Here is a 27,447-nt window from a genome sequence, read left to right on the forward strand (position 1 = left end):
GGGTTTAGAGGGTTCAAGGAAATGGAGTTCACATTAACACTCCAGGGGCCAAGAAACACGGTGCTATGTTAAGGCACTTGAGCTGAGAACCAGGTAAAATAAGACCAACATTGTAGCTAACATGAGCAGCAGCAATACTGAGCACAGACGCTTGGCCTTGGGTAAGACGCCCTGCTGAAAGTCAACAACAGGGTTACCCGGAACTGGAACTGGTTTATAGCATCGCTTAGGGGTAGGTGAGTGCGTTCTGGTCTTAAAGAGCCAGGCTCAAGTTCTGGACACAGCCAATAAGAATCCTCTTGTTTCCTCCCCATCCCCTTCCCTCAGCCTGTCCACGCACCCACCATCTCCCCATCTCGTTAATTCTGGTTTATACTCCTGTATCTCTTTTGCACACAAGAGCAAACACATACACATTTTCTTATATGCCCTATTTTCCTACATGCAGCAGAGCCTGCTATAAATATTCTTTGTGCTTTGTTTGCTTAACAGGATATCCTGGAAGCTGGTCTCAGATTTTATCCTTCTTAGGGGTTTTTATTTTCAGCCGTACAGTACTACATTGCTTTCCTTAGTCTTCTCAGTGACTACTTAGATTGTTTCTAATGCCTTTCAATAACAAACAATGCAGTATGATAGCACAGTGTGTGTGTGTGTGTGTGTGTGTGTGTGTGTGTGTGTGTGTGTGTGTTATTGTTGGAGGTTGTAAATTATCTGCTGATGTGTAACAAATTACCTCCAAACTCAGTAGCTTAAACAACAGACATTCAGACTCGCAGGCTCTGTAGGTCTGGAGCCCACCGCTGGCATAGCTGGGTCCTGGCCAGTGCCCCCCTGCTGGAGGCGTCCTGCCTGCCGCCAGGCGCGCTACAGTCTCTGGGGTGGGTGGAGGCACGCCCTGCCCTAGGTTGTTGGCAGGCTGCAGTTCCTTGGTTGTCCAGAGGGAGGCGCACAGGTTAAAAAGGAAAAGCCAGACACCTAGGGGCTGAGCCCTGGGCCAGATGCCAGTCAGAACGGCTTGCACCCTTTCCACCACAGTCTGCATTGCAGGTGAGCCGCAGCCCAGCAGCCACGCAAGGGCAGGGCATTGTGCAGGAGTCTGCATGCCACGCTGGGAACATGGGGGCCTGCTCAGAGGCCGCCTGCCACATCGCAGAGATAAGACCGCCAGGTGGCAGGCATGTGCAGCTGTGGTTTCACCAGCTGTTGCCAGAGTCCCCTCCAGGATTATGCAGATTTGCGTTCCGTCAGCTATGTTTGAGTGTTTGCCCACGGCCTGGCCCACAGGATGCATTGCTGGGCTTTTCTAGTTTTTCAAATTGGCAGGTGAAAACTTTTCAATAGAGACAGTGGGCCCCTCTCCCCCATCTGCATCAATGGAGTTGACCATCTGCCAGTTAAAAATACTTTTAAAAATCTAGAAAGTTGACAGCTTGGAAGCTTGGATATGAATTGTAACTCACAAAGGGCACAAGCGGAAACTTTCTCAAAGTAATCTTTCAGGACATTTAAAGAAATAAAGTGCCGAGGTTCTAGTTGGGCTTGGGGTCACATACCTGTAATCTCAGTACTTGGGAAGCTGAAACAGGAGGATTGTAGGTTTGTGGCCAGCCTTAACAACTTAGGAAGCAAACTAAAAAATTAAAAAGGGCTGGGGGCATAGCTCAGAGGTAGAATGCCCCTGGGTTAAATCCCCAGTAGCCCCCCCCCCCCGCAAAAAACATGAAAAGACACATAGGTTCTCGAAGCACTAGAAACTGAGAACTGATGGTTTAGCCAGGACTCACCGGGCAGACTGACAAGATGGAGTTCCAAAGTCCTAAGGGTGCACGGTGCAGGGCTGGTTGGCTCAGAGGCCCTGGCCGGGGCCTCCAGCCCCCATCTAAGAAGTAGCAGCTGCTGGAGTGCAAAAGCCTTTTCAGTGAAAGTATAAACAAACTGCTGTGCTACGCTCTGCACTGGAGATGCGCTTACATAACAAAGTAAAAGGTGCCCTCAGCTGGGTTCAGAACTATTACTTGGAGCCCAGGTGGTGGTGCACCGGGCACAGCATTCAGGAGGCGGAGACCAGAGACCAGAGGATCGTGGTTCACCGGCAGCCTCAGCTACTTAGCGAGGTCCCTTGCAATTCAGTGAGACCCTGTTTCAAAAATAAAGAATAAAAAATTAGGTCTGGGGGTGTCTCTCAGAGGTAGAATGCCCCCGGGTTCCATCCCCAGTACCTTAAAAAAAACAAACAAACTGTTACTTGGAGCTCACATACCCAGGAAATGTGTTCAAGAACAAAACTCTTTTAATTTTGTACACTGTTGGTGCATTCAAGGTCATACAGATGCACCCAGGACTCGGTGTGCCCCCTGTGTGCAGACAGCGAGGGCCGTGACACGGCACACTTGGGCAGAGCTGACTCCAGCGTCCCCCATCAGTCCTTGCCTTCGCCTCCTGCTGTGCCCCATCCCGTCCACGTCCACCATCTAAGGATCGCTCCTCAACCATCCAAAGGCCCCCTTGACGAAGAGAAAACATTTGACCTTGGACTTTCTGAGCCTGGCTGGTCTCGCTTAGCCTTATACCCTCTAGTTCCATCCATTTTGCTGCAAATGACATAATTTGTTCTTTATGACTGACGGAAATTCCATTGTGTATACGTACCACATTTTGGTTAACCCTTCACCTGTCGACGGACACAGTGGAATCATAAAAGTGAGTAACTGAACAGACATTTTTCAAAAGAAGAAATTTAGAAGGCATGAAACATGAAAAAAGTGTTCAGCATCAGGGGATGCAACTCAGAACTACCCTGAGGTCCCACTGACCCCAGGGGAATGGGCGTCATCAATAACATGCTGGGAGGGTGTGGGCAAACTGGGACTCTTCACACTGCTGACGGGGCTGCAGGTTAGCGTAGCCACTGGGGAGGGAGTGCGGAGGTCTCTCCGCAGACCAGGATGGAGCCGCCATACGACCTGGCCCCAGAAAGAAAGTCAGAATCCTATAGTGCTGCATGTATATGATTATAGAGGCACAATTCACAATGGCCAAGTAATGAACAACCTAGGTGTCTATCAACACGAGTGGATAAAGATGTATATACATACGACAGAAGGACAGCACTCTGCGTGCGTGCACGCTCATGCCTGTACCTCTGAGCTACACTCCCAGCCCTATTTTATTTTATTTTATTTGGAAAGAGGGTCTTACTAGTTGCTGAGGGCCTCCATAAGTGTCTGAAGCTGGCCTTGAACCTGTGATCCTTCTATCTCACCTCTCAAGTACTGGGATTACAGGCTTAGCCACTGCATCCAGCTGGAAGGTCAAAACTCTTAAAAGCCAGGCGTGGTGGCACAGGCTTTAATCTCAGTGCTTGGGAGGATGAGACAAGAGGATCGCACAGGTTCAAAGCCAGCCTCAGCTACTGAGTGAGGCTCTCAGCAACTTAGACCCTGTTTCCAAATAAAGTGTAAAATAGGTTTGAGAGTATAGCCTAGAGGTAGATAAAACCCTGGGTTCCACCCACAGTACCAACAAAACCAAAACAAACAACAACAACAACAAAAACTCTTTAAGAAATTTTTTGCTTTTTTTTTCCCCTTTGGTGGTACTGGGATTCCTGGAATTAGCTAGAAAGGCCGGGCATGGTGGCGCGCGCTTGTAATCCCTGCGCTTAGGAGACTGAGACAGGAGGATTACACAGGTTCGAAGCCAGCCTCAGCTACTTAGTGAGGCTCTCAGCAACTTAGTGAGACCCTGTTTCCAAATAAAGTATAAAATAGGTCTGGGAGTTTAGCCCGGAGGTAGAAAAGCCCCTGGGTTCCACACACACACACAAATACTTTAGATAGAAAGGATAGAACTGAGCTTGTATCCTGTGTTCTCATCCAGACCCAGGCCTGTAAGTGAAAGGGTTTGAAGCAATAAACTGCCTGACAGAGGAGGCCGCCCCGGGTGGGACTGCTAGTTCAGGTGTGACCTGCGAGGATGGCTGCACACCGTCACGGGCCTCAGAAGGAGGGCCCTGTCAGAGCACCCGAGTGAGCTGCAGTTCTTCAAGAACACAGGAGAACCGCGAGGTTTTGTGCCTGGGGGCTCATGAGCATTGGCTAAATAAATCCCTGGCTGCAGGTAGGGCAGGTTTCGACCTGCAGCAGCAGCTTTCACAACGAAGCAGCCAGGGAGCCGCTGAGCCTCTGGGATTATCTTCACATCCACAAGGCAGGGTCCTGGCAGTCCTGCGTGGTCACGCTGGCTTTGGGCAGCTCTCTGCACGGCTGGTAAGAGCTTGAGAAGGTGCTGTTCTGACCTTGATGGGGTTCACCTGCCTCTGCAGCCTCCGCTCTCTCAGCCCCAAGGACGCGGACCTGCCGGGCCTGAGCCGAGCCTCTGGATGCTCACCTCCTCCTAGAACTTGGAACAGAAGTGATCGTTGATGTTACAGTTTGGGAGAATATGGTTGTGGGAAACTGTTCCCCGGGAACCTCTGCGAGGGTCCTGGACACACTTTCCCCCAACCCATAACAAAACCCAAAATGACCAAAAACAGAAAAACTGCGGGTTCTTGTCCTAAGCTAAGAATAAATATGCATAGCTTGGACAGTTGCTGAAGATTTAAAGAAGTTTATTAGAAAGATAGAAATACAGAAAATAGAAATACAGTTCCATACCAGACTGGCATGGAGGGGTGACTCGAAATGAATACACCAAAGGGATCGCACGTGGACCGGAGTTTTACGCCCAAGACTACCATCTTGTTTACGCGATTCTGACATAGTGAATCGTCCCTATAAGTACCTCCCCCCACAAGGTGTGGCAAGGTGTCTCCTTTCATGAAGGTCGACCCCTCCTACCATCTTAGCTGGCTTATCATGTAGATCTGTCTTTGGATAGAGAAAGGCCTAGCTCCCCTCTCCTATTGACTTGCTAATTACATGTAGCTAAGTCAATCTAAGTTTCAATAGCTGCTTGCTTCCTGACCAAAGCCAAGCCTTTCTCCAGGTCTGCAGCCATTTTGACACAATTATTTTTGAAATACATCAATAATCAGAGCTTTCTCAAATCTTCCTGGGCCATTCCCAATACTGGCACAGTTGAGGCTACCAAATGTCTTCTCAGTGATCTGATACAGTGCAGAAGACCCAGGTACCAAACTACCTTGTGTCTACTCCTTCACTCCTATCTATAAACTGCTAATCAGCCTAGGAAAACAGAGAAACCCAAGATAAAAGTGGAATAAGACCCAGAAAGGAACTGAGCTCAGTCTCGGCTTCAGAATGTCAGACCTGCGGTGAGGGTGAGGACGAGCCCTGCGGTGCTAAGCCAGCTGAGGAGAGCTTTACAAAGCCAAAGGCCATGGCATCTCCCCGCACACCAGCAACTCCGCGGCAGGGACTCGGCTGTGTGGGCTGGAGCTGCTTGCTTGTGCAGGCGGGGCCTCCCTGCTGTCACCTCTGCCCCACAATTCAGTGGCACGAAGGAGCGGCCTGCGTGCTCAGGCCGGCATGGACTGCAGCGGACTGCTGGTATCGCCGTCACCTCGGAAGCTGCCCACAGCTCACTCGCATCTCCAAACTCTTATTTGAAACGGAAAAAAATATTTTTAGTCTTGTCGATTTGGGGAGAATGCTATATATGTCATTTAAAATTTTCAATATATACTGTTGGGCTTTTTGTGTGTGGTGGCTACTGGGGACTGAACCCAGAGGTCCTCCACCTCTGAGCTATACCCCAGCCCCAGCCCTGTTTTATTTTTTATTTTGAAACACAGTCCAAGTTACTGATACTAGCCTTGAACCTGTGACCCTCCAGTCCCAGCCTCCAAACACTGGGTTCGCAGGTGCGCACCGCGGCGCCCAGCCTCACAGTGGGCTCTCAATCGACGTTTTTGTTATGCAGCCATTATTGCTTTAAAAGGGACATTCTTGGACAGTGTTTACGTCTCCTGCTGCGTTCTCAACACACACCACGATGCTAAGGCCAGGGCGGCTGGTCACAGTCCCGAAGAGGCCAGATCTGGCTTCTCGTGGCCAGGATTGGCTGGCGCCATCACGCTGCACTCTTGGGACAGACCAGACAGTCACCAAGTGCCGTGATAATACGCCTGACGTGTCTCTAGAGGACAGAGCTTGAGGAGTCCTGGGAGAAGGGGCGGCAGGAGCTTTCCCGGGCTGAGGTTAGCGCTGCCAGGAAGTCTCTGTCTCCAAGCTGGGATTAGATAACTGGCCGGACAGCTTTCGATTAATCTGAATTCCTAGTCATTCTGAGTGTCCTTTTTGTTAGCAGTAGACACTGGATGTGGGGACCACAGCAACCGAGGACCTTAACAAAACCTTGTTCTGAAACACAGCTCTTCCTGACTGGTCTCGGTGCTCTGGGAAAGCGGGAGTCAGGTGCTATCGAAGGGAAACCCACACCCTTCCCCAGCCCTGTGCTGGGCTGTGCAGAGGCGCGGCAGCCGAGCTTCTGGTGCGCCTCTCCCCGGGGACCTCCGCCCCTCTGCCCGTGGCTCCCTGCTGTACCCCTGCCCGAGAGGGCGCCCGAGCGCGGTCTGCATTCACAGGCGCTGGCTGCGTGCGTTGCCCGGCTCCTGCATTTCAGCCAGAGTTCCAGATAGCAGAAATCACACTGGCCCCGCGCCGCGTCTGCTCTCCAGGTCTGACAAAGGTCGGTGGACTGAACCCTGCCAAGCCTCACCAGAGCCTTTCCTGCTGCCCAGGGTCCCGCAGCTCCTGTGCTGCAGCCGGGCTTGCCGCCACCGCCACCGATGCGCCCTGACCCAGGGAGCTGGCAGAGCTCCCTCCTCACTCTGAGACTGGCGGCACGGGAAGCCTGCCTGGAAGGAAGAAAATGGCTCGAAGCCACAGAGCCCGTGACAGTGGCTGGCTAGAGATGAGCTCCCAAGGGAGCTGAGCAGCCGGCCCATGTCTGGGCAGCGTGACGCAGAGGGGCGCGCAAGGACCCGTGGCCCTGGTGCCGCTCCTGAGCCAGCCTCGGCTTCCCCCAGGGAGCCGTCCTGCCTAGGGCCCTGCCTCCGGGAACCAGGGCTCACAGCGGCTGTGCCCCGCTTCCTACAGGGCCTGCCTGCTGCCCGGCTCTGCGTGGCCGCGAGGAGGACGCTGGGAAGGCTCTGGATGGCTGGGACCCCGTGCTGCCCTGGGGAAGCTGCCTCTGTGCTGCTCCTCAGGGCCAGCTTAGTCATGTCCAAGGAATCCCAGTTCTTACCTATACTGTCTTTTCATGTCATTCTCAAGGCTTTTCGTGTGTATGTGTGTGTTACTGGGGCTTGAACCCAGGGGCATTCAACCTCTGAGCTATACCCCCAGCCCTATTTTACTTTTATTTTGAAATAGGGTCTTGCTAAGTTGATGAGAGTCTCACTATTTGCTGAGGCTGGCCTCAAACCTGTGATCCTCCTGTCTCAGTCTCCCACGTACTGAGATTACAGGAGTGTGCCACCATGCCTGACTTATTCTGCAGTTTCTTAACATATATAGGAAGATACTTAGCCATATAACAAATATTTAAACCATTTATTGCCATTAAGCTACAGCATCTCAATACACTCGCTGCATGGAAATACACAGATACCTTCTCAGACACTGGAAATCAGGTTTTAGGTATGCGGCCACCTGTTGGATATCATGCAGTCATTAAAGGCAACAATTCTGAGTACTTAAGTAAATCCCAACTGATGAAATGCATGATTGCAGATATAAGCATCATCGGAAACGATTGATTAGCTGGCTATCTCAAGCCAGCCTTTATGGAGAGGAGTAAAGTCCTCAGCACTTGTAAGGCAGCTGAGAGGCTGCAGGGACTCTGGCTTAGGGACTAAGGTTTAGGGACTCTGCTGTTTCTATAAAAATGGTATTGTCAATAAAAACTTGGCATTCTCTCCCAGCAAGACTCCATGCGGACGGGATCTGTGACTCAGCAGCGGCGGCGCTGTCCCTGCCAGCTTGCTCTCCCCGGCTACGCAGACGCCTTCTTAGCCATCCTGGAAGCAGTACAGAAAGTCAGTGAGAAAGCACACTCCCCGCCAGCCGCGGGGCACCTTGACGTAGGGTTTAACTTAAGACTAAGAACCGCAACCTCCTACTCATGTTAAATAGGCCAGCTTCCCCACCCCACACTCACGGCCCCGCTCCCCTCTGCCTCCAAGACAGGGTCCCCTCTGCCTCCAAGACAGGGTCTCCATCCCCAGCCCCCGCCCGCCGCCTCCAAACAAAATGGTGGAAGCCTGCGTACTCGTATTTGATGAGCCGGCCCCCCTGAATGAGCTGGGCGACTTCGTTGGTTGCGTGGCAGGCGAACAGAAGCCAGTTCCGCGGCTGCACCTTGTAGGCGAATCTCATGAAGGTCAAGGAGTAGCAACAGAGCGCTGCAAAGACAGAGCGGGGCAGCTGCGGCGACCGCGGCGCGGCGAGTCCACGGGCTCGCAGCACCAAACACCTCCCTGCCAAACGCAGCTCGCTGCCTCCAAGGGGAAGCCTGCGAAATATCTTACTGTCCCGTGGGCGTTTTGTCATCGATTACCTCGAGTTCTTGTCACTTTTTCTGCCCTCTAGAGTTCATTATCTGAAAGTATTGCCAATTATTCTTTCAACAACAGTTTCATAAACTATTATAAAACACGATGGTTTCAAGCAAACTTGATGCTGTTTCCACATCAAGTCACAGCACAGCCAGGCACGCTGGCGTAATCCTACTTGGGAGGGTGGGGTTGGAGGGTCATGAGTTTGAAGCCAGCCTGGACAACTTAGTGAGACCCTATCTAGAAATAAAAAATAAAAAGGCTGGAGATGTAGCACAGTGGCAGAGTACCCCTGGATTCAATCCTCACCACACCCCTCCCTAACTAATGTACACTATCATCTGCGGGGCTGGCCCTCAGAATGACTGAAGTGGCGCTCTCCCCAGCCAGCTGGGTGGCCGAATCTGCAGAGCAGATGGAGTGTCAGCCCTTCTCACACTTCTCCAGGCAGCCGCCGCACGCCATCACGTTCCTGTGGCCTTTGGGGGCCAGCTGCGTCCTTACCGAAGGTCATGCGCCCGCTGATGATCTCCGGAGACTTCTTCATGTCATTGATGGCAGCAATGGGGAGGCCCCAGTTGGCCACGGGGCCCCAGAAGTGCTACAAGACGGCGGAGGGAAAGGAGGGAGGGACGTTAGGCGGACGGACAGCTGCAGTGTCCCGCGCTCTAGGCTACGTGAGCACAGGAGCAGCCATCTTCATCTTCACTCCTGACCAGCTCGCGGGCGACACCCTGGCTCAGGGCGCGGCGCTGCAGAGGACCTGGCCCTACACTAGGTCTCTACCAACTTCCAGATGATACAGCTCTTAGTCTGTCCCACGTGGGGATCTGAAAATGAGGCCAACTTCTAATATGATGCCCTCTCACTCTAATTTCAACCTTGTTAGAACGATCCTCCCTCATATGCTTAAAACCTATCAAAATTCCTTTTTTAAGTTGTTATAAAGATATTTACTAATACTCCTTAAAATATAGGCCCTAAATAATTTGCTTTTTCTGAGGAAATATAATAAGGAAAGAAACTTTTTCAGCTCTTAGGGGCTATTCTAATATCAGAGAATTTGGAGATCTACACCCAGAATCCCAGATACTAAGAAATTAAGATTGGAAAATAATTTTGAAATCATAAGAAAAACTCAAAAGACGGCCAATAGTTTGTCTTTCATTCTACAGCTACTGTCATCCCAGGCTATCAAAACTAAATTAAAGCCAGGCGTGGTGCCACATGCTCGTACTCCCAGCATTTGGAGGAGACAGGAGGATCATGGTTCAAGGACAGCCTCAGCTACTTAGTGAGGCCCTTTGCAACTCAGTGAAACCCTGTTTCAAAATAAAAAGTAGGGCTGGGGGTGTCTTCAGAGGTAGAACCCTCCTGGGTTCCACCCCCAGTATTGCAAATTCATTTTTGAAAAAAAATAAACCTTTTTTGGTACTAGGTATTGAAGTCAGGGGCGCTCTGCTCCTGAGTATATTCCCACCCCTGGTCTTCAAATCTTGCAAGCCTCCCATGACCTGGGATGATGTAAGAGGGGTGTGCCACCATGCCCAGCTTGAAATTGTTTCTTTATATGGAGTTTGCAAGTATTTCTTAAAAGCGTTTCGTCTGTGCAGTGTTTTGTCGATGCACACATGGCAACTGGCCTGTCCTCGTCCCTTTAGCCCCAGCGCTACACTGCTAGCTCTCCTCAGTCAGGCCCCCCTCCTCCCCTGCCCTCCTCCCCTGCCCTCTTCCCCTCCCCTCCTCCCCTGCCCTCCTCCCCTCCCCTCCTCCCCTGCCCCTGCCTTCTGGGTGTAGGTTTGTCTCACTAGCAGGATGCTCACACTTCAATTTTCCTGCAAATGACATATTTCATTTTTGGAAATATTATTTTAAAATCTGCGAGAAACCACACACACTGTTGGCTGAATGCCCCTTTTAGTGATCAGGACATCAAACAGGGAAAGGGGTCCTCGCTGGACTCTGCACATTACAGCGCTTAGGATCAACACAGACTGGAGCACATCTCTAGACCTTGTTTCTCAGTGACTGACTGGTAGTCATTACGATCCAAAACTTCCCTAAGAAGTGGGAAACCAATGAGAATACACGAAAAATAGCTGAGAAGCACAGTCGGCGTGATAGGAGAGTGTTTTGAACGTTTACTCAACAGGCTCCAGTGCGAAGCCACAGGCCATCCTTGGGTAACTATGGCGAAGGTCGCGCCGGGCAGCGTGGTCAGGACGAGGCTGGCTGAGTAGAGCCTGTGGTCTGCGCTGGCCTGATCCCCGTGCCATACGCTGCGGCCTCGGCTCTAGTGCCTCCTCCGCAAGGCACAGCCCTGCTCGCTCCTCACCCAGCTTTCAGGGAGCACTCCCTGCTCGCTCCTCACCCAGCTGTCAGGGAGCACTCCCTGCTCACTCCTTACCCTGTGCTGTCAGGGAGCACTCCCTGCTCACTCCTTACCCTGTGCTGTCAGGGAGCACTCCCTGCTCGCTACTCTCCCCAGGCTGTCAAGGGGAGCACTCCCTGCTCACTCCTTACCCTGGGCTGTCAAGGGGAGCACTCCCTGCTCACTCCTTACCCTGGGCTGTCAGGGAGCACTCCCTGCTCGCTACTCTCCCCAGGCTGTCAAGGGGAGCACTCCCTGCTCACTCCTTACCCTGGGCTGTCAAGGGGAGCACTCCCTGCTCACTCCTTACCCTGGGCTGTCAAGGGGAGCACTCCCTGCTCACTCCTTTCCCTGGGCTGTCAGGGGACACTCCCTGCTTGTTCCTCTCCCCAGGCTGTCAAGGGGAGCACTCCCTGCTTGCTCCTCACCCTGGGATGTCAGGGGAGCACTCCCTGCTTGTTCCTCTCCCCGGGCTGTCAGGGGAGCACTCTCTACTCACTGCTCACCCCAGCTGTCAGGGGGAGCACTCCCTGCTTGTTCCTCACCCCGGGCTGTCAAGGGGAGCACTCCATGCTCACTCCTTACCCTGGGCTGTCAGGGGAGCACTCCCTGCTCGTTCCTCTTCCCGGGCTGTCGGGGGAGCACTCCCTGCTCACTCCTCACCCTGGGCTGTCAGGGGGAGCACTCCCTGCTCACTCCTTACCCTGGGCTGTCAGGAGAGCACTCCCTGCTTGCTCCTCACCTCAGCTGTCAGGGGGAGCACTCCCTGCTCACTCCTCACCTCAGCTGTCAGGGGGAGCACTCAATGCCCCCTTGACTACTTCTTTTCCTACCTGTCCTCTGACTGGCTGTCAGTTTATTTCCAACTTTCTATTATTCCATAGTGATCTTCCTTTTCCTCCTTCTGACGAGGTCTATTTCCATGTCTTTCCATTTACTCCTCCCACTGCTGCATGCTGTGCTGGTCTCAATGCCTACTTTATTGAGCACAGACTCTGGGGCTGTAACAGGGCCTGGAGAGTTGTTATTCTAAGAGGGGCCTATCAGCTGCGGCTCCTCGGCCACCAGGTATGCACGCACTGTGTCTCACAGCAGTAACAGACAACAGATAGATCTGAAACCTTAAGTCACCCTGGGGATCTCTAGCTAAATGACTGTACTAAAAGCCTAAGTATAGCTAGGTATGGTGGCACACGCTTGTAATCCCAGCATTCGAGAGGCTAAGACAGGAGGATGTGGTTAGCAGACAGCCTCAGCTACTTAGTGAGGCCCTTTGCAACTCAGTGAGACCCTGTTTCAAAATAAAGAATAAAAAATAGGGCAGGGGGTGTAGCTCAGAGGTAGAATGCCTCTGGTTCCATTCCTAGTACCACAAAAATAAAAAATACAAAAGTAAAAGGCTAAGTGTGATGAGTGTTAGGCTACATGAGAAAGTTCTGCAAGCTAAGAACTCTTGTGACTATGAACACGGGGCTAGGCTCAAAATACATTTTTTTAACCTATGGGCATTCTACCTCTGAGTAGAAACAGGGTCTCGCTAAATTGCTGAGACTGTCCTCAAACCTGGGATCCTTCTATCTCAGCTTCACAAGTACTAAATTAGAGGCATGTGCTACCACGCCCAACTTAAAATAGATTTTTTTAAAACAACAGAAAAGGTGAAGTTTACTTTAATCCTAGTTTACTAAAATACCTAACTTATAATACCCAGCCTTATAATGCATAATTTGACCTAGGACAAAACTGTAATTCTCCTTTCCCTTTTGGAATGCATATTTCATCTATGCTGCCAGAAATACATAAGTTTTTTTTAAGTAAGAAATTTCACGATTAATATCTGAGAAGAGAAAAGTAACATATTTTGGATTAAATGGAAATAGTTTTACTTCATAATGATTCTAGTCACGGCTATCAAATACTCAAGCAGAAGGAAGCATTACTGTAGCCTGTATCTATGTTTGGAAACCAGCGGCGCGCTACAGTGAGACCATCTCACCCTGCAGCTGCTCCTCCCGCTGCCTCCCTTTCCGTCCCTTTCATCAGCTGGCGCCAGGCTATGCGGAGACCCACCGGCAGTGACGCCATCACACGCCTTCCTGCCCAGGACAGCCACAGCTAGATGGCTGGGCCTCAGAGGCAGGGCACAGGGAGCACTTTGCTGCAGCTCACGGGCTAACAGGGTGGCCGGATGGGCCACCCAAGCAATGCACCACATCTACTGTCATCCTCTTATGCAGAAAGCCCCCACCGGCCTGGAATAACAACATGCTTACCGTACTATTGTGAGGAGTCACCAAGGTTCAGACAGGAGAGACATGAAAAAAGAAAAGACCATTCTATTAGGTCACGTCAATTTCACACGTGCTCAAGTTACATCAACAGTGGCAGCAACACACATTGTTCTTTTCTAAGAACACATAACTTTTATTATTATTGTTTAGTACTTGGGATCGACCCTAGCAGCATTTACCTCTAAGCTATACCCCCAAGCCCTATTTTATTTTTATTTTGAAGCTAGATTGATGAGAGTCTCACTACTTGCTGAGGCTGTCCTCAAACCTACAATCCTCCTGTCTCAGCCTCCCAAATACTAGGATTCATAGGTGTGTGCCACTACGCCTATCTCTCAAGTAATATTTCTAATAACAACTTTGATCTGTGAAATTGAATCTTAATTTTATAAAAAATAAACTTAATCTTTAGAGCAGGAATGCCCACAGGATATATAAATAAATCATAAATACAAACTACACATGTAATTTTAAAATTTCTACAAGACACATTTAAAAAAGTAAAAAGAAATAAAAACTTAGTCTTCTTAGTTTATTCTAATATGTCAAAATACGTGAATCTGAATATGTAATCAATAAAGACGTGAGCTTTCTACTTTACATTCTTTCCTTTGTACTCGCTCTTTGCAGTTTGAGGTGCACATCCTCACAGCAGGTCTCAGTTGAACGAGTCGCCATCCACGTCCTCTAACGTAGCCTATGGCTGTATGGCTGTGACTCTAGCTGGGCGGTGCGGCCTCAGAAGGGGCATCTATTTAAAGCCGAGTGGAGCACGGCGCGCCGCCACAGACAGTGAATTACCCGCGTCCACCTTCTCGTGCACCGTCACCAGAATGTGCTCCTCGCAGGGTGCATATTTTTGTTATTACTGAACTATCTAAGTGGCACCTGGCACTTAAAGTTTTGTTGAATGCTTGGTAAACTTTCAATGCCATTTTTTTTAATGTTAAACTTGATATCTTTACAAAATACATCAAAAGTTTTATATTGAGTTGCCCTGACTTCTGAAATGGCAATTTCTCTTGCCAGGATATGGCTTAGCTCTTCTTTTAAGCCCACATCTGAAAATAGTTACTGAAAAAGGGCAATAAAATACTTTATACATGTATTCAAGTCCAAACACTCTCCTGCCTGTGTTGATCTGAAGGCCAGAGAGATCCTAATTTACACCATGCAGGTAACTGCTGACGGCGTCGATAGGCTTCAAATAGGCCCACTGTGAAATACCTAAGCTGGAGAGCCGACAAATTACACCACCAAGACTATCTCACAAGTACAAACTGAGCCCAGCACTTCATAGCTGAGAGGGATCAATGACCTCCCCAGATCAGACGACACAACCCATGCAGACAACTAGTCAGCCTCAGCATTACTCTCCGCAAAGTATCTTTTTTCAGGATCTGATCACAGACCTTTTATGTAACCATAAACTACCAAGGGCATATTTTCCCCTATCCAAATGTTTTAAAAGCTGCAGCACTTGAAATGGGAAGCTGCATCTTGCAGACTGCCATGGTTTGGATGTGGCTCACCCCCAGAGGTTCCCGGCTAGGCCTCCTCCTAGTGTGGCCACGCTGGCAGAATCTTTTAAGAGGGAGGGCAGTTCTCGGTAAGGAGGCCACTGGGGGCACTGGATTTGTAAAATGAGTTCTCAGGAGAGTGCGATGAGCATGCACGGCGATGCTCACCTGTAATCCCGGGGCGTGGGATGCTGAGGCAGGAAGACCGCAGGTTCGAAGACAGCCTCAGCAACACAATGAGACTTTTAGCAACTTTTAGCAAGATCCTGCTTCAAAACAACAACAAAAGAAGGGCTGGGCGTTTAGCTCAGTGGTAGACGCCCTAAGGTTCAATCATCAGGACCAACAAAACAAAAAGATGTTCAAAAGAGATCTGCACGCACTCAGCCTCTGAATACTGCTGGGTCCCTTCCTTCCTTCCTTCCTTCCTTCTTTCTTTTTTTTTTTTTAAATGGGCATTCCACCTCGAGTATAGCTCGAGTAGTCCTCTGCTTTATTTTTTTATTTTGAAACAGGGTCTCACTAAGTTGTGGAGGTCCTCACTAAGTAGCTGAGGCTGGCTTTGAACCTGGGATCCTCCTGTCTCAGCCTCCCAAGTACCGGGATTACAAGCGTATGCCACCTGGCTTCCCTTTCTATTCTCTGCCATGTTGTGACCCAGCCAAGAGGGCCCTGACCAAAGCTGAACCAACGGGGTCACCAGCTCTTGGCCTCCCAAACTGGAAGTTAAATAAACTCTTTTCACTGGGTGTGGTGGTGTGCACTTGTAATCCCCGCGCTTGGGAGGCGGGGACAGGAAGATGGCGCTGGCTTAAGAGACCCTGTTTCTAATCTGAAAATATAAAATGGGTCTGGGAGTGTAGCCCGGAGGTAGAAGGGTTTCCAGGAACCCCAGTCACTCACACACACACACACACACACACACACACACACACACAGCAAAACAATTAAAAATAAAAAAATAAACTCTTTTCCTTATGAAGTACCAAGCCCAAGGCATTGTGTCATTGCAATAAAAAGGACAAATACGGAGATTCAATTAGTTTTCAATTTAGGATTCTCTCCTTATACAGCAGTTCACTTCTGCCCTAATTTATAACAGGTGGCCTTAATATAGGCTGTAACTACGTAAGTGAAGGGCTAGAGTTAACATTTGCCTTCATATCCTTAGTTCAAAAGTCCTGCGTGAATACAATCACAGAAACGATACTAGTTACTTTAACAGTAGTTTGCTAACTGTAAAACAATCGGAGAATAAAGTCATTCCAAACATGCTTGTTAAATGAAAACAACTGACAACCCGACGTCCCTCAATTCTTTGTCAGCATTCTCTAAAATATGAATCAGCTACTCGGTCAAAAATCTGAATGGCAGAGTCGAACGCGCCCATGCCCTGCATGGCAAACTTCGCATGCTCTCCTTCCTGTCAAAACAAAATCCAGAAGACATATCTGCACAGAGCCAAAGTGGAACACAAAAGCCTCCCAGTAAAAGGAAAGAGATAAATTTCTATTCAACATGTAAGCTATGTCTCGGGAACGGTGACGTAAAACTGTACAGAAGATGCCTGTTTCTCTTTATTTGCTGTGCTGCTTTTACCTCAGCTACGGGGGGAGCGAGGAGGGAGGGCCCGGAGACAGGAGCTCCTCATCTAACAAAGCGCACAGCAGCTGCTCCCCGTTAACCTGGAAGTGACTGGCTGACTCGGGTTTCTTCTAAGCTCACTTTTATTTTCATTATGTCTGCTGAGTACTGCCAATCTCAGTCTCTTGTTTTACTCAAATTACAAGAATTGTTAGGTTTCTCTGAAAGTACTAAGAGTAAAACAGCGTATTAACTTATAAATTCATTTCCTACGCGCGTGCGCGCAAGCGTGCGTGTGTTAGTTACTCGGGTTGAACCCAGGGGCATTTTATCTCCAAGCCTCACCCTCGGCCCCATTTTATTTTTATTTTGAAACAGGGTCTCACTAGGTTGATGGGCGTCTCACTATTTGCTGAGGCCGGCCTCAAACTAGGAATCCTTGTCTCAGCCTCCAAGTACTGAGATTACAGGCATGTGCCATCATGCCCAACTTTCCAACATAATACTTTTACAGTATTAAAAGGAATCAACTGACAACCTAGTATAGTCTATAATACCATCCAGAGCAGAGTGGGGCAAGATTTTGATTTATTCTAGATTGTAATTCTATGGTTTACTAAAAATGCTAGATTACCTTTGTATTTGTATTTGTTAGTTACTAGGAATTGAACCCAGGGACAGTCTACCTCCAAACCACACCTCCAGCCCTATTTTTTAAAAAAATTTGAAACAAGGTCTTCATAAGTTTCTGTATGCTGGCCCCAAAACTGCAATCCTCTTGTCTCGGCCTCCCAAGTACTGGGAGTACAGGTGTGCACCACCACACCCAGCTTGGTATCATTTATTCTCACCAAATTTAATCTAATTTTCTAGGTCAAGTTAAAGGGTGGGAAAGTAGCTGGGCATGGTAGCACACCTATAATCCTGATACTTGGGAGGCAGAGACAGGAGAATCCAGGTTCTCGGCTAGCCTCAGCTACTTAGTGAGGCTCTGCACAATATTCAAAAAATTAAAATAGGGGTAGGGGTGTGGCTCAGTTTTAGAATGTCCCTGGGTTCAACCCCCAGTTCCACACACACACACACACACACACACACACACACACACACACACACGTTTTTAATAATGACACTGTGTGATACTGAGCTGTATATAGCTAGCCAAAACTAAATTAAGTGATAGTAAAGACCTCTGTAAACAGGACTGCTCAGATACCCAGAAACGATTTTTCTGGTGCTAGGATCAGACCCAGGGCCTCATGCGTGCTGGCTTGCTAACACTCTCCCACCGAGCCACATCTCCAGTCCCTCGAACCGCTCAGGGCCACTCCTCTTCAGCACCTCAGGTGCCTGCAGTCTCCTGGGGCAGGGAGGTGCTGCATGAGTCCAAAGGGAGGTGTGGGAAGCGACTGGCAGAGAGGGGAGAGGCAGGGAAAGGAAACGCAAACACAGGGTCCAGAACCTGACTTTTGTTTTCAAACCATTTCTGTGCATTAGTTTTCTTCAAATCCTAAACTGACATTTCACAGGTTTGGTGTCCAAAGGTTCTCAGATTTTCTGCTTGCTCTATTATATATGGGTTTTTTTCATGTGGCAAGTGAAGGTTGGACTGTGTGATTTCTAAGGTCTTTGCCAACCCTAATATTCCACTTGGCGGGGGCACTCCCTTTTATTCTACTGTAACTTTTTATCTGGGTAATAAGTATAAAATCTAGAAACTCAGAAGTTAAAACTAAGCCGGGCGTGGTGGCGCACGCTTGTAATCCAGCATTTGGGAGGCTGAGACAGGAGGGTCGCCATTCGTGGACAGCCTCAGCCACTTAGTGAGGCCCTTTGCAACTCAGTGAGACCCTGTTTCAAAATAAAGAATCAAATATAAGGCTGGGGGTGTAGCTCAGAGGCAGAAGTTCCCTGGGTTCCATCCCCAGTACTGCAAAACAACAACAACAAAAGAAGTTAGCACTACCTTAGAACAGAATGCCTTTAGCCTGAGAATTTTCACTGCAAGCATCTTACTAACCTCATAGTGTAAACATGGTGAGTGACTAACGGATTTTAAAATGCTATATGATCTAGTTTCTATTTTAAAAAAACAGCCTCTGCACATCGTGTGTGTGTGTGTGTGTGTGTGTGTGTGTGTGCCCATTCAAGTGTACTATATGAAATAAAAATGAGTAAGTTTCTAGACTGAATCAGCATGGACACTGACTCCGTTCTTAGACATAAGTCCTTGCTCCAACTTATTTGCTCATTCTAGTTTATTCTCCTTAACCAGGAAGGAGAATGCAAGGAGAGTAAAAGTAGCTGCCTTTATTCCGTCAGTAAGGGAATGAGGAAATAGCCTAAAATACTGAAATAGAAATCTAGGCAGTGCTGATTCAAGAGGCTTATAAAGCACACTGAGGAATAAGAAGAGAAACAGGTTCATGAAAGAAAGGGTTCTCTACCTAGGAGAGAAAAAACTAAAACGAAAGGCATCTGGCCAGCTCTCGTACCTGCCCTCAGAGTGGGCTCTACCCAACGTGGCAATCAGGTTGTGAAGTCCCACTGCTGCCCGGAACGGCAGAGAAAACAAGGCTAAAATCATAGCTTTGTACCGAACTAAGGTTTTAACTTCTTCATGACAGTAAACTTCTAAAAATGTTCCCACTCACAAAAATGGAAAGCTATATTAAAATTGTACAGTGATTGGGAGTTTTCAAATAGTCATATGGCTTATTTTCTTGACACCTCAACAAGATAGGACATTGTCATTAAACCCAGTTTAAGGGCAACTAAGGTCCATCAGGATCAACCTGCTTCGGACCCCTTGACTAGAAAGCCATCCTCTTGAATCCTTGAATACTGTCTTGAGCGCTGCAATCTCTTCTTTTCCTTATTTAATCAAAGAATAATTCGACTAAAGCAAAAAGAAAAAGGAATTATACTAAAGAAAGTACAAAAAACATTAAAGTTACATGAGGTTAGTTTTAGAAGAAAAAGGTTACACAATATATCAAAGAATTCTGTTGAAAAACCTGGCTTTGGGGAAACACGCAGTGGAAGAAAATACAAATTGAGAAAAGCAGGGCCAACTCTCCCCCTGCAGAATACAGTTCACAAATTCTCCCTGTGTGATAAGATTGCTATATGCTTGTCAACATTTTATATAGCTAAGGTACAGTAATTGAATTCTTAATTATACTATACAATGTTCTCCTTAGCTATACCTACTAGGAGGGTTCATTCTACAAATAGTAGGCATTAATGATAAGCTAAAGAAAGTAATATTCAAAGTCATAAACTCAACTGCAAGCACTAAGAACATGTCCTCGGATGACTAAGTTAATTGCATAACTTGCTGTCCTCCAACAATACCAACACCTCCATTTTAATTTATCACAGTTCCACTTAGTTGTAGACATCTGGGGGCGAGAGTCAGGAAAGAGGCTTCTGTTTCCAAATTTGCCGAACAACAGTTCGAATTGTTTATTCTTATTCTAATGCTTTATGGCATTAGACATTTTTGTAAAAAGCATTTGCAATAACCTTTAGTATTCGGACAATTGTTTTACTGCTAAAATCAAGCTGCCCTTACACAGTACTCCTTCGACGCCTAGAACAGGACGTATTTTCCTTAGTCACTGTCTCATTCCCACGCTACTAACTCCTGGAAAGAAAGCCCCGGCGTGCACCCCCGCCGTGCACCCCCGCCGTCTTACACCGCGGGCGGGAACGCGAGTTACGTCCCCGCGCAACCTAGCCGGCCTCGGTTCTGCGGGTCGTCTACCGGGCGGGCGCCGGGCTGGGGCTCGGGTGCTCCGGGCCGCCCAGGTGGCCGCGGCGGGGCGGGCTGCTCCGGGCTGCCGCGAGGGCGTCCCGGCGCCGACCTCCCTCGCCCGCGACCTTGCGCCGCCGCCCGCCGCCCGCCGCCCGCCGCCCGCCGCACCTCATGAGGTAGTCCCGGAAGTCCTTGCTGCGGACATAGTCCGCCGCTTTCCGCACCAGCGCGCCGGCCATGGCGGCCCCTCGCAGACGCGCGGCCCTGCTCCCGGCGGCTCCGCGAGCCCAATGACACCGCCCGCCCCGCTGCGGCCCCCGGCGCGCGGCTGAGGGCCCGCCCCGCGACCCGGCCACGCCCGACGCGCGGCCTATGGGAGGGCGCGGGGCGGGCGGCGGCGGCGCGGATTGGCTGGCGCGGGCCCACACCTCCTCCCCTCCCCGCGGCGCGGGGGCGGGGCCTGTGACGCGGCAGCCGGGCGCCCAGGATTGGCTGCCGGCTCTGCGCCGCCCGCTGGAGCCCGCGCCCTCGCCAGCCTGCGAGGCCCTGGCCGCGCGGGGAGAGCCCGGCCCGGGGCTGTGCGTGGGGGCCGCGGGCCGCGGGCCTGGGGTGCGTGGGGGCCGCAGAGCCCGGGACGCTGCGGCATGGACCTCCCCGGAGCTGCGGCCGAACCCGGGAAGCTGGCTTTGGGCTTGGGAGGAAGTCGCGAGGGCGCGGAGCGGGCACCTGCTCGGAAATAGCGCCAGGCCTGGGTCCCAAGGACGTGCGGCTCCCGGCGTGACCCCGGGCCGGGGGTGCTGTGTGCGCCTGTAATGCCAGTACTGGGAGGCCACACTGCAGGCTCAACACCAGCCTCGGCCACTTAGGGAGACTCCCAGCAGCCTAGTGAAACCCTATTTCAAAACAAAAAACAAAAGGGATTGGGGGTGTAGCTCAGAGGTAGAATGCCCCAGGCTCAATCCCCAGTTCCAAAGGAAAGAAAGAAGGAAGGCTATTGAAGCCTACCCGAGCACTTGTTAAAAGAAGCCCGGCTAGGAGCTTGAGAACCGGGGGCTCAGAGAACATATTCTTCAGGGACCCGGTATTTCCGCACGCAGAGCAGCCTTAGCTTCCGAAGCATTCTCCACCCCACCGCCAACTGCAGAGAAAGGCCTGTGGAGCCCCCTTCCTACATTAAGGCCAGGCTGCACCGGGGAGCGCAGTGTTCTTCCGTCCCTAAAACTCACCGTCCACGTCAGAAGGCCGAGGGACACAGCCGCGCGTGGAGGGGCTTCCTTACTGACAGTGTCTGTCAGGGTCCAGCTACACTGTCCCGCGATCCATCCCCCACTCCCTCCCTCCCTGTTAGTGGGGGAAATAGGTTTCTGAACAATACCACGTGAAAGGGGCTCCCTCTGTGACCGTGCCCTCTTGCCGGGCCTTTGCCTCCTCTCTTGTTATTCCAGCAAACCTGGAGAGGACAGAGGAAATGTCCCTGCCTCCTTACCAAAGCACAGCTTTCAGATTATGCAACAAAGCAAAGAAAGGGAAAATCGAAGATTTGTTCATTTTTTCCTTGCTGGGGTGTGTGTGTGTGTGTGTGTGTGTGTGTGTGTGTGTGTGTATGTAGACAGTGAAGCATTTGAAATTCCTCTGGTGTGCAGAGACCCTTGAATGTTGCTGGGAGAAATTTAAATATATATATATATATTTTTTTTTTTTGCGGGTCTGGGGATGGAGCCCAGGGGAATTCAATCTCTGAGCTACACCCCCTGCCCTATTTTTTATTCTTTATTTTGAAATAAGGTCTCACTAAGTTGCGGAGGGCCTCACTAAGTAGCTGAGGCTGTTGGCGAACCAAGATCCTCTGGTCTCAGCCTCCCAAATGCTGGGATTACAAGCGTGCGCCACCACACCTGGCTGGGAGAAGTTTAAATTGGAATATAAACCAAGCATCTGTCTGACAGTGTTAGCATTAATAACGGACACGCCCGTGGGCCAGCAAGTGTACTTCTAGAGATAGCCCAGGTTACACAAGCAAGGTGTGCCGTTTCGTCTACACAGCTAAGTTAGAAAACACAAGGATGGAGAGAAAGGAGACATAAGAGCAAAATAAGATAAAATAATTAAAAGTAATTAAAAGTCGGCTTTGAAGTTCATCACACCCTCTGGGCTCAGACAGCACTGCTAGCTCAGGCCTGGCCCTAACCTGTAGGTCACCTGGTTATTCCCCTGCATGCGATGCCTTCCATCGAACCCTCAGTGTTGAGCAGGGTGCTGTTCGAATTTGCAAAAAAGAATGGCAACATGCCCAGTGAGAAAGTTAAGTTTATTTGTCAAAAACTGAAGAAAATAACTTCTACTGGGAAATAATTAACAAATCTAGTCTCCATTCAGAAAAAAAAAGCTACAAACCCCCTTTCAGGTCATGTCTCTAGGCTCTACACGTGTGAACGCGCCAGGTGGAGCTGGCTTGGCGTCCCCCTCCAACACCCACACTCGGCCCGTCTCTTGGGGTGGGTTCTTCTTTCCTTCTCTCCATAAAATGAATCTCTGCCTGGCACCTGTCCTTAAATTCCTTCCTGTGAAGACATCAAAGACCCTCACGGCCTGAGATGGGGTCTGCCTCTTATTGGGGGACATCTTCAGGACCCCTGTCTGGGTGACCAAAGGGTTGGAAACCGTTTACACATCCATCATGAGGGCAGAGTTAAGTGTGTCATGGTGAACCACTCAGTGGGTGACCCTACGCAGTCGACAGGAGTAAGTGTGCTCTTCATGTGCTGATGGGAAACAACTTTAAGATTGATTTGCAAGAAGAAAATCAGGGTACAGAATACTGAGTGAAGTGTGCTGCTCATTTGTGTATTGGGACAAAGAGATGTATACACATATGTTGTAAAGAAAAGGTAGCAGAGGAGTACTAGCAGTGGCTGTTTCTAAGGATGCATAGCGGGCCGAGGCAGCCGACAAGGCAGGGGATTAGCTCTCACTCTCTTTACTCCTTTGTTCCTTCTGAACTCTGTACAATGAACATATGCTATCTCATATGTTCTCATCAGTTAGCTTTTCATTACTGTAATAAACATCTGTGGCCGGGCGTGGTGGCACACGCTTGTAATCCCCGCGCTTGGGAGGTGGAGACAGGAGGATCGCGCAGGTTTGAAGCCAGCCGCACTGGCTTAAGAGACCCTGTTTCCAAATAAAAAAGTATAAAATAGGTCTGGGAGTGTAGCCCAGAGGTAGAAGGGCTTCCAGGAACCCCAGTACCACCGAAAATAATAATGATAATAATAATAAAAATACATAAACACCTGCGGCAATCAACTTTTAAACAAAAAGGGTTAGTTTGGCCTACAGTTTTGGAGGTGCCTGTCCATGATTGGTTGTCCCATTACATCAACATGGAAGTGTGTGGCAGAGAAACACTCCTTACCTCATGGTGAGGAAGCCCGAGAGAAGAAGGAGTGGGTCCCCAAATCCCTTCAGGGCACACCCCAGTGACCTCACTTCCAGCTAGACCTTGCCCCTTAAAGTTTCCACCATTTCCAGTAATGCCGGGCTGAGAACCAAGCCTTTAACCTGCAGGTGTGGGGGACCCAAGCCAGGCAGGTGGCACACACCTGTAATTCCAGTACTGGGAGGTTCAGACAGGGGGATTGCAGATTCCAGCCTCAGCAACCTGGCGAGACTCTGCTTCAAAAGTTTTTAAAAAGGACTAGGGGTATAGCTCTGGAGTAGAGGGCCCCTGGGTTCAATATCCAAGTGCCACCCCCCCCAAAAAAAAGAAAGAAAAAAAGAAAAAGAAAAAATCCAAAGTCTAGCACTATTCGTTCAATATAACCAATTAAAGAAGCAAAAGAATACCTCCGGGAATTGCAATAGCGAGACTTCGAGTCTAGTCCGTTTTCTGCTAGAAGCAGTGGTTTCTATGGGTCACATCTGACCTTAATCTATGAAGGCTTATCTTGATACATAATACTGCAATCCCCATAACACCAGGAAGACCTTCTACCCCTCAGGCCTCTGCGATGGGGTGGGGAGCTCAAGGACCTGCCAAGCCAGGGGGCCTTGGTGATCGGTGTGACCCCTGAATGGCTGTTGTTGGTCTGTGCATGGGTATCAGTCCGCCTCCTGTCAAACGCCCGGGAGGAGGGGCTCTTGCATCTCCTCAGTGCTCAGCCTTGGCCCCTGGCATTCTTCTCTCCTGCACAGAGCTTCTGGAACTTGAGCTGTAGGGATGCAATGAAGAAGAGGCCGCTCCAGGAAGGGCCTGGAGGGGAGCCCGGCGTGGGAGAGGGGACCCTTGGCGCAGTGGATGGAAACATTTCAGCATGCGCCAGAGACAGAGGGAGGTTTACCTGGGAAAGCAGGAAATACACATGCCAGGAAGACTGGGGGCCTCCTCCACAGTGAGAGACGTACCGGGGTGGGGGGGGGTTTACAGCCTGTCCTTTAAGGGAAACCTGGGGGCTGAGAAGTTGGGGTCCCCACTAGACAGCTTTAGGGGTTGGCTATTCTCTGGTTGTCCTGCTGGGCCTTCAGTGTCTAGTCAGTAGGTGTCTGTTTCTCTTAAATGATTCAGAGGTGTGATGGGTGACAGTGTTCAAGGTAATTATTGTAAGTGAATGCGTCTTCTGTTTCAGGGGTCTGGCCATCTCTCCTGTTCTCATCAACAGACATTTCTCCTGCTTCACAGTTTCTAGGTGGGTAAGTCACAGTTCTCAAGGTATTTATCACCAGGGATGAGTGAAGAGAAGGGAATTTCCCAGAAACCTGGAGTGATGGGTCTGGCTTGGGAGTGAGGGTTTTAACATTTACCAAGGCTTTCTTTCATATTGAAGTTACATTTTCCTCATTTTTCCTTTATGTCTCTTTTCTACCTGGTTCTTTTATTTCTTCCCTCCTCTCTCTGGGAGAATCTTCTGCAGAACACTACATGCCGGGCTGAGACTTGGACTGTGGAGGCCTGAAGCCGAGCGGCTCGCGAGCACCCGGAAGCGCGGAGGCTGCGGGTGCCTGGAGAGAGCTCCTGAAGCCATTCGCCCCTCATTTGCTGTCGCCATCACTGGGCCCCACCCAGAGAAGTCACGACTTCGCCTCCAGCATCAGGCTCTACACCAGGCCTTTGAGCATGTTTCTGGTCCCCATCCGCGAATGAGCATGAGCTGGGATGTTAGGCGCTGGCCTGGGATTTGGTGGTACTGGGGATGGAATCCTTCTACCTTCAGGCTATATTCCCAGACCTATTTTTATATTTTTTATTTGGAAACAGGGTCTCTTAAGCCAGCGTGGCTGGCTTCGAACCTGCGGGATCCTCCTGTCTCCGCCTCCTCCTTGTAATCTCTGCGGGGATTACAAGCGTGCACCACCACGCCTGGCCTTGGCCTGGGATTTGAACCCAGCTCCCTTCAACTCTGAGGGCCACACTCCCCCAACTGCTGCAGTGTCCGCAAGGAGAAGGACTTTTATGGTAACAAGCACCCTGCGCCTTTCTGGATGAAGTGGGCAGTGTGTCTAAAGCCTGAGAGTAAACGAGCAGCCAGAGCAGGCTGACGGCTGCACGCACGTTCAGAACGGCTGGCCCCGGGTTCACCTGTAGGTAGACAACACGCCTGAGGTGCAAAGGCACTTTGACCTCTGGCCACCTTGAACCCCGGCGTGTGCGTGCACTGGCCCACAGTGAGCAGTTTCATATTCTCATAGAGATCCGCAAAGGACAGGCTCGGCTGCGTCCTGTGCCTGCAGACTGTTAGGGTCAGGCTCTGTGCTTGTGCTGTGGGAGGGGCTGGCCTCCTGCAGAGCCCAGCTTCACGTCAGCCTGGCCTGGGGGCCGCCCTCTGCGCCAGGCCTCTGCATGCCTGCGCGACGCTGGGCTCCAGTGCAGTCGCCGCTCTCTGGTTGACCAACTGCCTTTTATCGGAAGAGCATTTATTCCTTTCAGAAATGGAGGGAAACGGTTATCTTTGAAGGATTTGTATTCCTCACATAATTATGTCAGGGGAAAAGGCTATCTGTGTGTTCAAGCACTGATTAGGATTAATGTTGCCATTTTTCTCAAGAATAGAAAGTATGTATTACTGATTTGACTACACAATTGAAACAGTATTCTTCACTGTATTTTTTATATTTCATTGACACATAGTAGTTGCAGACACTTATGGGACATGCGCCTCTTTCCTTTTGTGCTAGGGTTCCCCGGGCCACTCCCACGGAGGCGCACCTCCGCTGAGCTCCTCTCTCTTGAGGTAGCCCCTGTCCTTCCTTGAATGTGTTTTTCTACTTTCCTGATTAATCCTTGTCTGTGTCTCTGACTGACACATGCTGGAATTCTTTTCCACCACGGAAGCCAAGGCCCAGGCGGTGCTGTGAGGGGCTTCCCTCTTTGGGAAAGCCTCAGAGCCTTCTGGACTCAGCCCTCCTCCCGCGACATCAGACAGCGGCAGCTCCTGCTGCCTTTGTCTGCTCCTCGTCTTTTATGAATAAACACCGTGTGGAGGGCTTGGTGGTGGCCGGGTGTGCCCTGCTGCTGTGAGGACAGAGGACATCCAGGCCCTGGAGGAGACCGCCCTCTAAATAGAAAGACATGCTCCCTGCCCACAGTGTTCTTCTGCCCGCACCTGCTTCTGCTTGGCACACATTAATTTGATTGGTTTATGATTGAAAGGGTGTGGTGAATGAGTAAGCCAAGAAACCAGTGGCACTTGAGTGAAGACCAGCCCTGGCAGTGTGAACAGGAGTGGGCGTGCAGAGTGTGGAGCGGTGGCGGAGCCCTTGTCTGGCGGGCATGGGCCCTGGGTTCCAGCCCTGGCACTGCCAAGAAAAGAAAAAAAGCAGGGTAGGCCTGTAATCCCAGTACTTGGGATGCTGAGACAGGAGGACTGCAGGTGTGAAAAGGCTCAGCAATTTAGCAAGGCTCTCAGCAACTTCCTAAGATGCTATTTCTGAATAAAGTAGGGCGGGAGGTATAGATTGCAGATAGAATGGTCCTAGATTCCATCCTTGGTACAAAAAAGAATGGGTACCATCCATGTTAGCTACCTTGTCTCTCCCGTCCTTCTTTCTTTTTTATTTATTTGTTTTTTTTTTTTTTTTTTTTGGTGGTACTGGGGTTCCTGGAAACCCTTCTACCTCTGGCCTACACTCCCAGACCTATTTCTTATACTTTTATTTGGAAACAGGGTCTCTTAAGCCAGCGCATCTGGCTTCGAACCTGCGTGATCCTCCTGTCTCTGCCTCCCAAGCCCAAGGATTACAAGCGTGTGCCACCATGCCTGGCTCCTGTCCTTCTTTATTTCTGTTTATTTTTTGTGGTGCTGAGGAACAAATCCAGAGGCACATTTCCTCCAAGATACACTTCTAGTCCATTTTTACTTGGGAACAGGGTCTCACTAGGTTGCTAAGAACCTCCATAA

General features: G+C 50.0%; 1 protein-coding gene across 1 annotated transcript; it reads right to left on the bottom strand.

Moving 5' to 3' along the window:
- Nucleotides 1-7,816: 7,816 nt before the first annotated feature.
- MPC1 (mitochondrial pyruvate carrier 1) lies at nt 7,817-20,292 on the bottom strand (the record flags this gene model as incomplete). The annotated part of the gene is made up of 5 exons (XM_080700313.1): nt 7,817-7,990; nt 8,242-8,374; nt 9,032-9,128; nt 13,172-13,175; nt 20,222-20,292. 5 exons carry the CDS (start codon nt 20,290-20,292, stop codon nt 7,966-7,968), a joined length of 330 nt encoding a protein of 109 aa, XP_080556439.1. The 3' UTR covers nt 7,817-7,965.
- Between the last annotated feature and the right edge of the window lie 7,155 nt (nt 20,293-27,447).

This window comes from Muscardinus avellanarius (genome assembly GCF_963383645.1).
Source record: "Muscardinus avellanarius genome assembly, chromosome: 8".
In the NCBI taxonomy this organism is placed as follows: Eukaryota; Metazoa; Chordata; class Mammalia; order Rodentia; family Gliridae; genus Muscardinus; species Muscardinus avellanarius.